Genomic DNA, 15,413 nt, shown 5'->3' with positions numbered 1-15,413 from the left:
TTGGCTCATGCCACAAATGGAGACCGTCAGTGTGAACTTCGTCTACCAAAAGGATGGTGCCCCACCCCCACTTCAATCATGATGTTTGTGGATTGTGAAACAGAGAATTGAGAAACCGATGGATCAATCACGGTGGAGCTGACGATGAGCAACTTGTGTCGTGGCCTCCACATTCTCCCGATAGATCTAACCCTGAGTGATGTTCTTTTTTTTTTTTTTTCTGTGGGTTTTTGTGAAAGTTGCAGTGTTACACCTCCTCTACCCACAAACCTGTGAACTAGCATCAGCAGGACTTTTGAACGTATTGATAGGGACACGCTGCACTGAATGTGGAAGAGCTAGGTTATTGTCTTGATATAATGCAGAAACAGTTGGAGAACATGTGGAGCACTTGTAATATGTCAAAAAAGAAAAACCTTTTTTGGTTTTGCTATGTATGTGCGAAGCCCTCTGACAGTATGTCAAATAATACAGCTGCAGCAAATCTGTGACATCGCTTCAATCAATTATAATAACCTCGGATTGTAGCACGCCACTAGAGCGGCCGAGACAGAATGGCGCACGCTACTGATAAAGCGGAGTATTGCGTGGGTATTTGTTTTCTACATTTGAAGGAAACAGTGCTGCAGCAATCTGTGCAGAGTTGTTGGAAGTGTGCAACAAGAATGCACCGTCATATGACACAGTGGCTGTGTTGTACCGATGCTTGCTAGTCTTCACGAGTCTGAACGGTGAAGAACAAAGTCTCTCTGTGGAGGAGTTACAATTGCAAGAGAAGTGAGTCCCCGGTGATTCGAGAGTGTGTTTTCACAATTGAGGTGATATCAGAAAAAGTGAAAATCAGTCGTGGACCAGTTTTCGACTTCTTGCACAACTGCTCACACCTAATGAGATGCCTCACTGAACTGAGGCCACCTTATTCCTGTGAAGTGAATGAGTGTTGTCTGTATCACTATGTCCCAAAACAACAGAGCAAAGCAAGCAGTGGAAATGAGTGGATTTTTCACTTTTGAGGAAAGCAAAGATCCGACTCCCCTCAGACAAGGCGATGTTGAATGGTTTTTATGATTACTGTTGTGCTAACAGATTGTGCTTGTAAGGGACAAACCATCACAGCAGTATGCTACCAAAACCCCATGCAATCACAGAAGGCTGTATAGGTGGAACACCACAGGAAGGTGTCCAAGTGTGTGTTCTTCCTCCTTTGGGCTATCAAGTTTTACAACTCGCGTATTCTCCTGACACAGCACTCGGTGAAGTCTTTTTTCTTTGCACAGAGAATCCACTGCATTGCTGCCATTTCCAGAATGAAGATGAGGTAGTTTTTGAGGCCGAACATGTAGAGAACGGCCAGTGTCTCCACCCAGTCATCCGTGACTGGGAAAGAAACATGTTGCATTGCAGTATATAGAGGACTAAGTCGTGGTCTCAGCTTGATTTTCTTTTTCAGGTAATTGAAACTTCATGGCTAGCTATCATGGTATAGAAACAGCCAAAGCTATTTAATGGAATTTATTTTCATGTTACCTGAAACCATTTTCAAATCATCTAGGCCGATAAAACAGTATGTTCCAAAAGCAGCCTAAACCCTGTCAAGGTTATACACTTACATACAACAAAGTTGACACACATCAGTTGCTTCGAGTGCCCCCCAGGGAATGTGAAGGCCATGAAACTTGCCATTCTGTACCTGTTATGTGTAATGGAGACTGATATGTTCTGTGGAGTTCCGTCACACATAAATCACATGCTGATTCTTGTTTTCAGGGGCGCGTCTTCTTGTAGGTCTTGGAGGGTGGACTGAGTAAAGTCCTTAAAGAAGCACCTGTAAGATGTGCTGGAAGAATGTGTGACAATAACAGGCAGTGACCTACAATTCCAGCCCACACATTAATTTTAAATGATTACTGATGTCTAGTCTGTACTGTAGTAAGGCGACTGTGATTCGGTCACATGTGTCGGTTATGGAAATTTGTTATAACATCTATTCCAAATGTTAGTGTCATCTATAAACAAAACTGAAGAGACAAACAACGGACTGGCACTGAAGTAAAATCTTAGGGGTTATTAGGCCACATCATGTTTCTTCTAAAATGTTCGACGTTTTGACCCCTCTGCTGCGATCTTCCTCAGGATCTTTTGGCCTAATAACCCAGAAGATTTTAGCTTCGGTGACAACGGCCATGAAAGCCTGCAGACTTACATAATGGACTGGCAGTTTGTGCAACAAACCATCAGCAAAAGTTCTCCCAGGTGGGTGGTTGGCAGGCACCTTCACAAGTTGAAGTGATATAGATGTATGACTTGCCGGTGATGTATCCTCCGTGCTGAACTTGAACGTGTACTGCATGCCAGTGGCACTGATACCTAATGCTTCTTCAATGGCCTGTAGAACATGCTCTTCCTGGTCAGGCATTCGAGCAACACGTCATCTCCCTCAGTCAATAGGCTGTGGTGCTACAAATCCTGTCTCAGCAGTGTGACAATACACAGCACCAAAGGTCAGCTGGCTTGGCTGTCTTCAGTCTGGAAATGTTGTCTGATACAGCCATGCAGCCTCATGTCCATTACTATTCACACAGCCATAAACAAAAATTATGTCTGCCTGTTCATGAAATTGAATGTCCTTAAACGTTTGAACTGAGAAATTTCAGTTAACTTATTACCCATGATACGTGTACACAGTGGACATGTTGAAGATGGACAAATGACGAATGTGAACAAGTCTACCTCACGACATGAGGCCACCTACGATACAATGAGTAAAACGGGTGCGTAGATAAGCGGAGTTGTTGGTTTGTGTCTGGGGAGCCGTTGAGTGTCAACTAATGGGTGCATAGATAGTTGAAGTTGTGGGTTGTATCTGGAAAACCTTTGAATGTCAATTTTCATCAATAACTCGAAAATAGGGATTTTAGGACATATATTTATACAAACTTTTTCTTGTTTTGGACACCCCAGTGTTGATAGAAATATTTTTGAAACACCTTGTATAAACTTAAATTTATTATCTGGTTGGTTGTACTGAACATGCTGACTTCAATGATGAATTAATTTCACTGGAAGTTCTGTTAATTAGAAAATGTGGTGTAACACGCCCGGGAGTACGAATGGGTGGGGTACTTTATACTGATTTCCTGTTTTGTGACCGTTTCTTCTCTTGACCGTGCGCCCTGTCCACACCACGTACCTGGTAATCCCGTGGCAGTCGTACTGTTCTGCTCCACACTGCTGCTGGCTAGGCTGAATTTATTTATCGAAATATGCAAGCGAATAAGGGGAGCCGCTCAACGTTAAAACACAACACTGTTAGACATCTGGTATGAACAACTATATTCTGAGATGATTAAAGGAAAATCGCAGGTTGCACTGTTTACATTCTAATTCAGAAGTGTTATCCCAGTTAATGGATGATTAACAGTCCACAAAAATATCATTTAGACGAGCGTACGCATAACCGACACGACGTGGCTGATTGTCGATGATGCGGGAGCCGAATGATCGAACGAAAGTTCTCACGCTCGTCACACATACAGATACCTGGTAATAGTCCTCCTTGTCACTAGTAATGATGCAACACTGTTCGTAAAGTTAATTTTTCAGTTCTCACTTGTACGAGCGTGCACATAACCGGCGCGGCTGATTGTCGATAATGCGGAAATGCGATGATCGAACGCACGTCCTCACGCTCACTTCAAGAAACTGGCATGTGACTGCACTCTTTTATGGTAACTAAATTTTTACCGATTCACATCAGTTCATTCTGGGAGACCGAACACGGCGTGGATGATCGATGCTGTGCGACACGCAACGAGAGGAAACATAAACACATTATCGACGGCACTGCTCATTTTTTCATTTCTTCTTGACACACTTTCCTCTAAATCACTTCCATATTCCATCACCTTACTGTAACAGCACTTGCAGCAACACTTCAACCTGAATACTAAAAAAAAGCCTCTCACATGCAGAGCTACACACTCCACACCATATCAGCACCGTGTTCCGCACTCGACTCACTACAGATGCGGCTGCCCGCAAAAATACTCAACAACTATGCCAGCGATATGACAGTACACTTACAGTGGCTAATTGAAGTTAATATAATAGATAGTGATCCAATATGCAAATTCAAATGTGTGAACATACACTGTTCAAAACGCAGTCATTCCGATTTCCAGTAACATACTTTGAATTGTTTTTGTTCATCTGTGTACATCATTTGACACTTCCACGCTGGCGTTCCAATCTCTCGGCAAACCAATGACCAGGCATTTTCAGTGGTTGAGATATTTGGAGCACCTGCTGGCCAGGACAATTGTCTAACAACCTCTGTATTGAGACATGTGGGACAGCATGGGTAACATGCAGTCTCGTGCTATCTTCTGGAAAATTAATGTCATTGAAGCCTTGAAGTTGTGAGACAGCCACTGGCCTTAAGACATCAGAAATGTCATACCTCCTGTCCAAATTACCGGCACATACCAGCTGTGCGAGCCAATGAAGATCGTGCTGTGTACCCAAAAGTACCTCGTACAATCTCGCATTGTGCTGAGCCCGTAAATAACAGGTTTGCGTCTTCGGGTATCGGTTGCCTGGGGCCAGTGAAATCCTGCATGGGGTTGAATATGGTCCTCCTGAATCCTTTGATTCCATATTTGCATGACAGACTTGGGATTCCAACTGACTCGAGCAGTATCACCGAACAATAAACCTCAGTCTCGACAGGCCAATATCGTGCCAGGTCGAATCCCGACTCTTGCTGGTAGATGTTTATCTTTCTGATGTCCGGCATAACACAATCTACTCCAAAACACTCAACACTCAAATGCTATTACTGAATGACAAACCCAGTGTGTAATAGTACCTTGTATACAAAATGGAGATGACATTACTCCTCTGTACTTTGTATAGATGCGGTGAAATACTGTAGTTCTTCCAACTGGGGTGCAGGGAAACTGTAGCACAGCTATAGACAATAATTTCATTCATTATTCATTTGTAGATGGGCATTGTGCTAGTAAAAGGGTAAATGACCTTTCAGACCATGACACACAAATTTTAACACTAAAAGCTTTTTGTACTCAAACAAATGTTATGTATAATTACAAATGTGGAAAAGCTAATGCAATAGCAATAGAGAGTATTTTAAACCTCATTAAGGAACAAGAGTGGCAGGATGTTTATGGTGCTGATAACATAGGTGACAAATAGAATGCTTTCCTTAACACATTTTTCATGCTTTTTGAAAGTTGCTTTCCAGTAGAACGTTCTAAACAGGGTACTAGCATAAAATGCTGCCTGGGTGGCTGACTAGTGGCATAAGGATATCATGTAGAAGAAAATGGGAATTGTATCAAAATGTTAGAAGTAGTCACAGTCGAGCTACAGTAGCCCATTACAAACAGTACTGTAAGGTGCTTAAAAACGTTATGAGGAAGGCAGAGTATGTGGTACGCATATAGGATAGCTAGTTCGTAGGATAAAATTAAAACCGTATGGTCAGTTGTGAAGGAAGTGTCTGGTCAGCAGCACAAGGTCAAGGATACGAAGTCAACACATTGTAAAAATGTTACTGTTACTGATAAGTGAGGTATATGTACTGTATTTAACAGTTGATTTCTGATCATAGCATAGTTTCTACAAAGAATCATATAACTCTCTTGGAAAATGTCTTTCCGAGACTGATATCTGAAATGCTCCTCTGTGATACTGACAAGGAGGAGAATGAGTCGGTAATTAAATCACTGAAAACTAAAGACTCTCATGGAAATGATGGAGTATCTAGCAGAATACTAAAGTACTATGGGGCTCATGTTAGTCCTGTTCTTAGCCATACTTTTTTCCTTTAGGAATGGTCAGTTTCCTGAATGATTAAAGTACTCAGTAGTAAATTCGCATTATAAAAAGGGAGAAAGGGATAATATAGATAATTTTAGACCTATTTCTATGCCATCATTGTTTGCTCAAGTTATTGAAAGGGCTGTGTATGTAAAGATAATTAATCATTTTATATCGCACAATTTACTACCAAATGCACAGTTTGGCTTTAGAAGTCATTTAACAACTGAAAATGCTATATTCTCTTATCTCTGTGAGATACTGGATGGGTTAAACAAAAGGTTTCGAATGCTAGGCATATTTTTTGATTTAACTAAGGCGTTTGTTTGGTAGTGTTAATCAAAAAATATTACTACAGAAGTTGGACCATTACGGAATATGGGGAGTAGCACCTTTCAGTATAATAACAGACAGCAAAAGATCATTACTCACAATGTTGAGAATGGCTGTGATTGGGGCCTGAGTGTGGTATAGTCAAATGGGGGGCGGGGGGGGGGGGGGGTGCTCCAGGGGTCAGTGCTGAGGCCACTCCTGTTCCTAATTTATATAAATGATATGCCCTCTAGTATTACGGATAATCCTAAAATATTTGTGTTTGCTGATGACACTAGCTTGGTAGTAAAGGATGTTGTGTGCAACATTGGCTCTGTTTCAAATAGTGCAGTTCATGACATATGTTCATGGCTTGTAGAAAATAAACTAATGCTAAATCACAGTGAGGCTCAGTTTTTACAATTTCTAACACACAATTCAACAAAACCCGACGTTTTAATTTCACAGAATGGGCATATGACTAGTGGAACTGAACAGTTCAAATTTCTAGGTGTTCAGATAGATAGTAAACTGTCGTGAAATGCCCATGTTCACGATCTTGTTCAAAGAATTAATACTGCCATTTTTACTGTTCGAACGGCATCTGAAGTAAGTGATCATTCGACACAAAAATTAGTCTACTTTGCTTATTTTCATTTGCTTATATCATATGGTATTTTATTTTGGAATAACTCTTCCCATTCTAAAAGGATATTTTTGGTTCAGAAACAGGCAGTTCGAGCAATAAGTGGTGTAAGTTCGCGAACCTCTTGTTGACCCCTGTTCACTAATCTGGATTTTGACATTGGCCTCGCTATATAATTATTACTTGGCGGAAATCCAATCTGTATTTGGATCGCACTTCCTTATCTCTTGTGCAGAAAGGTGCGCACTATACTGCTGCATCCATTTTCAATAAGCTACCACAAGAATTCAAAAATCTTACCAGTAATCCATGTGCTTTCAAATCTGAACTGGAGAGTTTAGCACAAATCTGAACTGAAGAGTTTCCTCGTGGGTCACTCCTCCTATTCAGTCGAAGAGTTCCTTGAAAAATTAAGCTGATTCCTGTGTTATGTTGTTGATTGTGTTTACATAATTTTATAACTTTGTCTTTTTAGGATTCATAAACATTTTATTTTATCTGTTATTACTTTTCTGCTGTAATTTCATGTACTGACATATTCCATGACCATGGAGATTTGCTCCTCAGTTTGGTCCTATAGAACTAGATGTGTAAAATAAAATAAAAAATAGACTCAGTGGTGGCCAGGGTTGTAATTTGACCTGACCCAAAAAATCTTTTTTTAACTGCAAAAAACCACAATAAAACCCAAGTATATTTAATTACAAAAATTTAATTAATGTACAAAATGTTACATAGTTAGCCTTACACAAATTAAGAGATATCATATTTAATTAAGGCAGCTTTTCACTGGTACAAGAACTTATTTTATTAATTTTATGTTTTAACATTTCTTGCAATAGAAGAAACACAGCTCAATAACATTAACACTTCCAGAAAAAAACTATTTACTTAATGTAGAATCATAATTACTGTAAAGTACAGTTCACTACTACTTGGAAGCTTCAGAAATTTATAGGTTTTCACTAATTTCTTGGGTCTTTTCTCTCCTAAATGTAATTAGTTCTTAATTTTGACCAAACAAGCCTATAGGTAGAGTAGAGTCCCTCAGTGGATGCAGTGCTGGCAGGACAAGATAAGTTGCACTAATAAAGTAGTTCTAAAAATGAGTTAGTGTTTTGAAAGAAAGAAAGAAAGAAAACAAACCAAGCTTCCTCATGAAAACCTAATTTTACCCAGTGGTTGGTTTTTTAAAAAATACCCTGGTTTTTCTCAACCCTGGTGGCGGCTCATGCAAAATTTTACCTGTGTACTATAATGTGCTGGCATAGCCTTTTGACTTGCAAGGGTAGTAACCATAACTTAACTGAATATATTAATAATATTATGAAAAGGAAAGTTGGTACTCACCGTATAGCAGAGATGCTTAGTCGCAGATAGGCACAATAAAGTCTTGTCACAAATTAGCTTTCAGCCAGTATGCCCTTTGTCAAAAATAGATGACAAACACACACACACACACACACACACACACACACACACACACACAACTGCAGTCTCTGGCAGCTGTCTGAATATATTAATTTTATGTATGTAAAATGAACTGTTAAATAGATTTAAATTTTATAATTAATAGTTTAATATTGCGAAGAATAACAAAAAAGACAGTAACAGTGGGAATCAAACTTCAGCCGATGAATTGCCAGTCAGTGCAACTTACCAATGGTCCACGGTACCATTATGTCACCTGCTCCTCAAAAATCCCTCATACTCTATGCGTGCAGAGTACTTAACATACACCTTTAAAGAGAAATACTGACCTGCTGCTGTGTGCAATGGAGCTCTGATGGATAGTACCAAAAGGGATGAAGTAGCATCAGAGCACACAGTTGATAACAGACAGCTGCATCCCTTCTCTGAGTCAATCATAGCGTGGCTGACCGTGGTGTCTAGTTATCACAACGAGAGTACTACAAAAAATTTTCCGTTCATTTTATTTGCATATCAGCAGGCATTCGAAGAGAAATGTCATAATTTTTAATGTGACTTCTGGCTTGCATTCAAAGAGAAATGGTGTAATTTTAGTGTAATGTCCAGCTCACATTCAAAGAGAAATGACAAACTTTTAGTACGATAGTTACAGTCTGCTGTAGCACATTAGCATATACCGAGCCCTTCAGTTGCATATCAAAACGTGTAGTACACTTTATACCAATGTGGTGGTTATTGCATATTGCCTTCCGACTGTTGAAATTTTAATAGTCACTAGACTGTTTGCTAGCATAGAGATGATGTGGTGTCAGCTCCATGTTACAGTGTGTCACTTTTGCATTTCTTGGCACTTTTTACTGTGTGTGTTCTCTTTTATTCCATTTTCCCCTTTTCTCTTTCGTGGAACTCCCCATACTGTTACTGTGTTACATTTCTCCCGCAGGTGGGCGTACATAAACTACTGGAACGACGAGTTCTACTCGCAGTGGAACCACCAGCTGTTCTTTACCGTCACTGAGCTGGCCTCGACCGCCCTCGTGCTGCGCATGGCGGACGCCAACTTCTCTGTGACACCGCGAGCAGCTTTCGGAGTGGCGGCCATTGCGACCCTGCACCTCGTTACCGGTGCACGTGACCAGTTTGTCGATAATCTCGTGCGAGGTGCGGGTCACACTCACCAGGTAAGTTGAAGCAACAGCAGACTATATCGTGGTGACAGAGGATGCGATTAGAGTAAGGAATTGTCCGTAAACAGTTATTGGTGTACGATCTTCTTCTGATTAATGTCGGAACTTCTGCTTTTGAATATCATAATCACAGTTATGCATTCTTTGACGTTCTGAAGGTAGCAGAGATACAGTACAGGTAGCAAAAGGTTATTTATAAATTGTATGGGAACCAGACTGTGGTTCTGACGGTCAAAGGATATAAATGGAAGCGATAGTTGAAAATGGAGTGAGACAGGGTTGCAACACGTTCCGATATTGTTCAATCTGTGCATTAAATAAGCAGTAAAGGAAATCTGTGAGAAATTTGTTGAGAGAATTAATTGTGGGCACGTGACCTAGTGGAGTAGCGCTGTAATTGCGAGGCCGCCTGCTGGTGACGGAAATGCTGCATGTTGGCAAAGCGGGTGCTGCCAGTTTCAGTGGCGGCTGCCATAGTTTCCTGTGACAACAAACCATTGCTGCTGTTGTGCTGAACTGTTGTTTGGTTCCCACTAACACGGTGCTGTTTGGTGTGTCCAGACTATTGTGTTTTTTCCTCAATGATGCAGCTCCAGCAGGCCCGTTATTAGAGCAACCTACAGAAATGGGCTGTATTGTTGATGGACTGCATTTCTGGATACCGCTCTTATCAGTCTTCAGATCGTGTATTGTACTATCAGTTCTGACACGAAGATCATCACAAATTATTTGCTCTGCTCTTGTAATGTTCCTATCTGTTTTGTAAGTGGATCGCCAACCCAAACACAGTTCATTGCAGACAGTTAAATGTCCGCTTTTATAGTGGTTTATGCACTTGTAAATTTCTTGTTCACTGAGACATGTCAGCATAATACAGCTGCATTCTGTGAATAATCTCTACTTTTTAGTCCTGTCAGAGTAAAGAAAATGAATTGCTCTCTGCATTTATTCATGGCGCACACAAACAATGGGACACTCAAAATAAAACACTTTGAAATCACTACAAATAGAGGTATTCACTGAACCAACAAAGTGAATGCATAAGAACTGTAGTGAGGTGAAAGCACGTCTTTGTTAAAGGCGACACAAATGTTCTCTGGTTTGACTTGTAGGAGAATGTCACGGAAAGTCTGAAAATGCTGAGTTGACTGACAACTTACTTATTGACTTACCCTCTTCCCTTTCAGTTCAGGTACCTCTTGTTAACACAACTACACACATTTGCATATAGTAAGCTTTTTAATGAAGACACTGAAAATACAAACCAGCAAAATTGTGATGATAATCTGGGTTTTATTGCCAGAACAGCTGAAAATTGTCAGTGTGATCATTATCAGACAGTTTGGTGTGTTCAGAGTTTTGGAGCTTTATTAGATCAAGCAAAACTTTAATGCTGCCAAAAGTAATACTTTTGCTCCTCGACGGGTAGAAATGATTGTACAGAAAGCCCCGGCTTGTGGCAAGTTGCCCATCTCGCCTCATATCGGACTTCTCCTGTCCGTCTGATCCTGGCGTTAGACTCTCAAACTGGCCTGCCCATCTCCACTGGATTTACCTCCTGTGTCCACATAACCCCAGATGACCGTCCTCAGATTCACCTAGCCAGCTGATGGCTGAAAGAGCCAATAACTCATTACAACTGCTGTCAGAATTTAATGAAATAATGTTATTTGCTTGTACCAGTGTACCTTTTATCATTGTTTAAAAATACTACATAGCCCATAATTTGAATGCCATTTTCTATTATGAAGTACTGCGTGAAAAGAGCTACACAGATACCCAGTAAGATCTTGATTATTATTATTATTATTATTACTTTGAGCTTTTCCTCATTACAGAGGCTTATCTCCAACATAATAATTTACTTGGAAATTACAATACAAACAATAAACGTTCTTAGACTATATTTTCAAAATATTCCTCCAGGTGTTTCGATCTTGTGTGTCCTCTGCGCCCATTCTCCTCATTGCGTGCTGTACATTTTGGAGCCAGGTGGTCATAGGTCGTCGTCTTCTTCTTCTCCCCCCTGGTTCCCACTCCAGTATCAATTTTGGTATTCTGGCTTTCTCCATTCGTCGTACGTGCCCATACCACTGTAATTTCTTCCTATCCATTACGTCATATATTCTTTCTTTTATTTCCATTCTCCTTATTATTTCGGTGTTCCTTATCTTTTCTTTCCTGGAGATTCTTGCCGATCTTCTCCAGAAGTCCATCTCTAGAGCTTGTAATTTTTTAATGTGCTTCATGTTAATTGTCCAGGTCTCCGTTCCATACAGAACCACACTCTCTAATATGGATTTGTATAATAATTTTTTAGTTCTGATTACATTCCTGCTCCATAAGACTGAGTTAAACTTCCTAGATCTTGATAATATTTCAAAATTGTGAAAAGATTAGCAACTTGTTGTGGAGGTTTAGAAATGTAAAATTGTGCACTTTAAAAAACACATAAATGTGTTAATAATAATGTAGGACAGCAACATCAGTGAGTTAGAGTTGAAATCAGTCAACTCGTACAAAATTTTGGATATGACATTTTGTAGAGGGATGAAATGGAATGATCACATAGGCTCAGCAGCTGGGAGAATTCGATTCGTTAGTAGATTGCTGAGAAGAGGCTGTCAGTCTATAGAGTTTAATCTTGTGACTCATCCTACAATATCACTAAAGGGTGTGGGGCACAAATGTTCTCTGGTTTGACTCGTAGGAGAATGTCATGGAAAGTCTCAAAAAGCTGAGTTGGAGATAACTGAAGATAAATGCCAGTTATCCTGAAAAAGCGTACTTAGAAAGTTTCAGAAACCAGAATTAAGCGAAGAATATAGGCATATCATTCAGCTCCCCACATATTGCTCCTGTAGGCACTACTAAGAGGAGATTACACAAATTGCAACAAACAGTGCAATGTAACATGCCTGCTGTTCTTCAGAAATCTTATGGAGGTGGACTATGTAAAAGTTTTTGTGGTCACTGTTACTTATCTATATTAATTGTTTGACTTGACTGTGTTGCTATATCTTGAGGAGGTCACAGACTCTTTCTCGAAGGTGTCAGGTCCATACCAGCTGGAAATCTCTAACACCAGCTGTAGCACGAAAAAATAAATTCACATGCTGCTTCTTTATTGCACATGTATTTCACCTCCATGGAATAGATTCCACATTAGATTTCACTGCAGCATACAACTTTAACAAAGCTGACAATACATATTAACATGCCTATGTCATTTTCACTCTGTATGTCCTCCCTGGGTTTCACTTGACAAGAGATGTAATGATTATTGTGTGTTTTCATGGAATAACTACTCCGATCGGCAGGTGTTTCGATGCGCAGTAATCCAGGTGCCCATTGCCCCTGCCTTGCAGATATGAGATATGCTGTGTCCACTTATGCTCTCATTTCATGGGGGAGGGGGGGGGGGTTGCAGAAAATTTCCCTCACAATATGTGGTTCAAAGCAAACACTTATTTACTACTGAAATAACAAGATGCTTACTCAAGATCTTAACTATCCTTTGTGGGTTAGAGAGACAGAGATCATAACACATCATTTTCTCCAAAGTGATATGTTACCCCTCAACAGAGACAGTGAAATAGTCATTGACCCCAAACCCCATGTTGTTGTTGTTGTTGTGGTCTTCAGTCCTGAGACTGGTTTGATGCAGCTCTCCATGCTACTCTATCCTGTGCAAGCTTCTTCATCTCCCAGTACCTACTGCAACCTACATCTTTCTGAATCTGCTTAGTGTATTGATCTCTTGGTCTCCCCCTACGATTTTTACCCTCCACGCTGCCCTCCAATGCTAAATTTGTGATCCCTTGATGCCTCAAAACATGTCCTACCAACTGATCCCTTCTTCTAGTCAAGTTGTGCCACAAACTTCTCTTCTCCCCAATCCTATACAATACCTCCTCATTAGTTACGTGATCTACCCACCTTATCTTCAGCATTCTTCTGTAGCACCACATTTCGAAAGCTTCTATTCTCTTCTTATCCAAACTAGTTATCGTCCATGTCTCACTTCCATACATGGCTACACTCCATACAAATACTTTCAGAAATGACTTCCTGACACCTAAATCTATACTCGATGTTAACAAATTTCTCTTCTTGAGAAACGCTTTCCTTGCCATTGCCAGTCTACATTTTATATCCTCTCTACTTCGACCATCATCGGTTATTTTACTCCCTAAATAGCAAAACTCCTTTACTACTTTCAGTGTCTCATTTCCTAATCTAATTCCCTCAGCATCACCCGACTTAATTTGACTACATTCCATTATCCTCGTTTTGCTTTTGTTGATGTTCATCTTATATCCTCCTTTCAAGACACTGTCCATTCCGTTCAACTGCTCTTCCAAGTCCTTTGCTGTCTCTGACAGAATTACAATGTCATTGGCGAACCTCAAAGTTTTTACTTCTTCTCCATGAATTTTAATACCTACTCCGAATTTTTCTTTTGTTTCCTTTACTGCTTGCTCAATATACAGATTGAATAACATCGGGGAGAGGCTACAACCCTGTCTCACTCCTTTCCCAACCACTGCTTCCCTTTCATGCCCCTCGACTCTTATAACTGCCACCTGGTTTCTGTACAAATTGTAAATAGCCTTTTGCTCTCTGTATTTTACCCCTGCCACCTTCAGAATTTGAAAGAGAGTATTCCAGTCAACATTGTCAAAAGCTTTCTCTAAGTCTACAAATGCTAGAAACATAGGTTTGCCTTTTCTTAATCTTTCTTCCAAGATAAGTCGTAAGGTTAGTATTGCCTCACGTGTTCCAGTGTTTCTACGGAATCCAAACTGATCTTCCTCGAGGTTGGCTTCTATTAGTTTCTCCATTCGTCTGTAAAGAATTCGCGTTAGTATTTTGCAGCTGTGACTTATTAAACTGATAGTTCGGTAATTTTCACATCTGTCAACACCTGCTTTCTTTAGGATTGGAATTATTATATTCTTCTTGAAGTCTGAGGGTATTTCGCCTGTCTCATACATCGTGCTCACCAGATGGTAGAGTTTTGTCATGACTGGCTCTCCCGAGGCCATCAGTAGCTCTAATGGAATGTTGTCTACTCCTGGGGCCTTGTTTCAACTCAGGTCTTTCAGTGCTCTGTCAAACTCTTCACGCAGTATCTTATCTCCCATTTCGTCTTCATCTACATCCTCTTCCATTTCCATAATATTGTCCTCAAGTACATCGCCCTTGTATAAACCCTCTATATACTCCTTCCACCTTTCTGCCTTCCCTTCTTTGCTTAGAACTGGGTTGCCATCTGAGCTCTTGATATTCATACAAGTGGTTCTCTTATCTCCAAAGGTCTCTTTAATTTTCCTGTAGGCAGTATCTATCTTACCCCTAGTGAGACAAGCCTCTACATCCTTACATTTGTCCTCTAGCCATCCCTGCTTAGCCATTTTGCACTTCCTGTCGATCTCATTTTTGAGACGTTTGTATTCCTTTTTGCCTGCTTCATTTACTGCATTTTTATATTTTCTCCTTTCATCAATTAAATTCAATATTTCTTCTGTTACCCAAGGATTTCTATTAGCCCTCTTATTTTTACCTACTTGATCGTCTGCTGCCTTCACTACTTCATCCCTCTGGAGCTATCTGACATGGTGTTATCGTAGGCCTTTAGCAAGTGACTATCTCAGACTATTCTACTCACTGCCCACTCCGCTATATTCACACGGGAACAGCTTAATTCTGATTGGCTGTTGATCTAAACAAACAATCAGAATGTTCCTTCCAGATCATTCTCGTGGAAAAGCTATCCAATCAGTAATCGATAGTAATTAATGTCATTAAAACTTCAAATTTTTGGATATTGTTTAATCAAAATAAGCAAAGTACAAATTATTCTCCAAATTGATAAATAAACTTATTGCGCCTCTAACTTTGATTCTGGCTGCTTTTATACAAAAGCAAGCTCACACTAACATACATCATCTGAATCGTGCTTGCACCATAACTTTACCACGGTCTATTTGTAC

The 15,413-nt window shown here is 40.2% G+C and overlaps 1 protein-coding gene across 1 annotated transcript in view; it reads left to right on the top strand.

The window, feature by feature from the left end:
• LOC126214976 (uncharacterized) overlaps positions 1 to 15,413 on the top strand; it is a 49,002-nt gene that overhangs the window by 22,520 nt on the left and 11,069 nt on the right. Inside the window, exon 3 of the mRNA XM_049941609.1 lies at positions 9,174 to 9,411. Coding sequence (XP_049797566.1) covers positions 9,174 to 9,411 — 238 coding nt within the window. The remainder of the gene's footprint in view (positions 1 to 9,173; positions 9,412 to 15,413) is intronic.

Source organism: Schistocerca nitens, chromosome 12 (genome assembly GCF_023898315.1).
Source record: "Schistocerca nitens isolate TAMUIC-IGC-003100 chromosome 12, iqSchNite1.1, whole genome shotgun sequence".
Classification (NCBI taxonomy): domain Eukaryota; kingdom Metazoa; phylum Arthropoda; class Insecta; order Orthoptera; family Acrididae; genus Schistocerca; species Schistocerca nitens.
The sequence above is the reverse complement of the archived record's forward strand: the minus strand, read 5'-3'. Positions and strand labels throughout refer to the sequence as shown.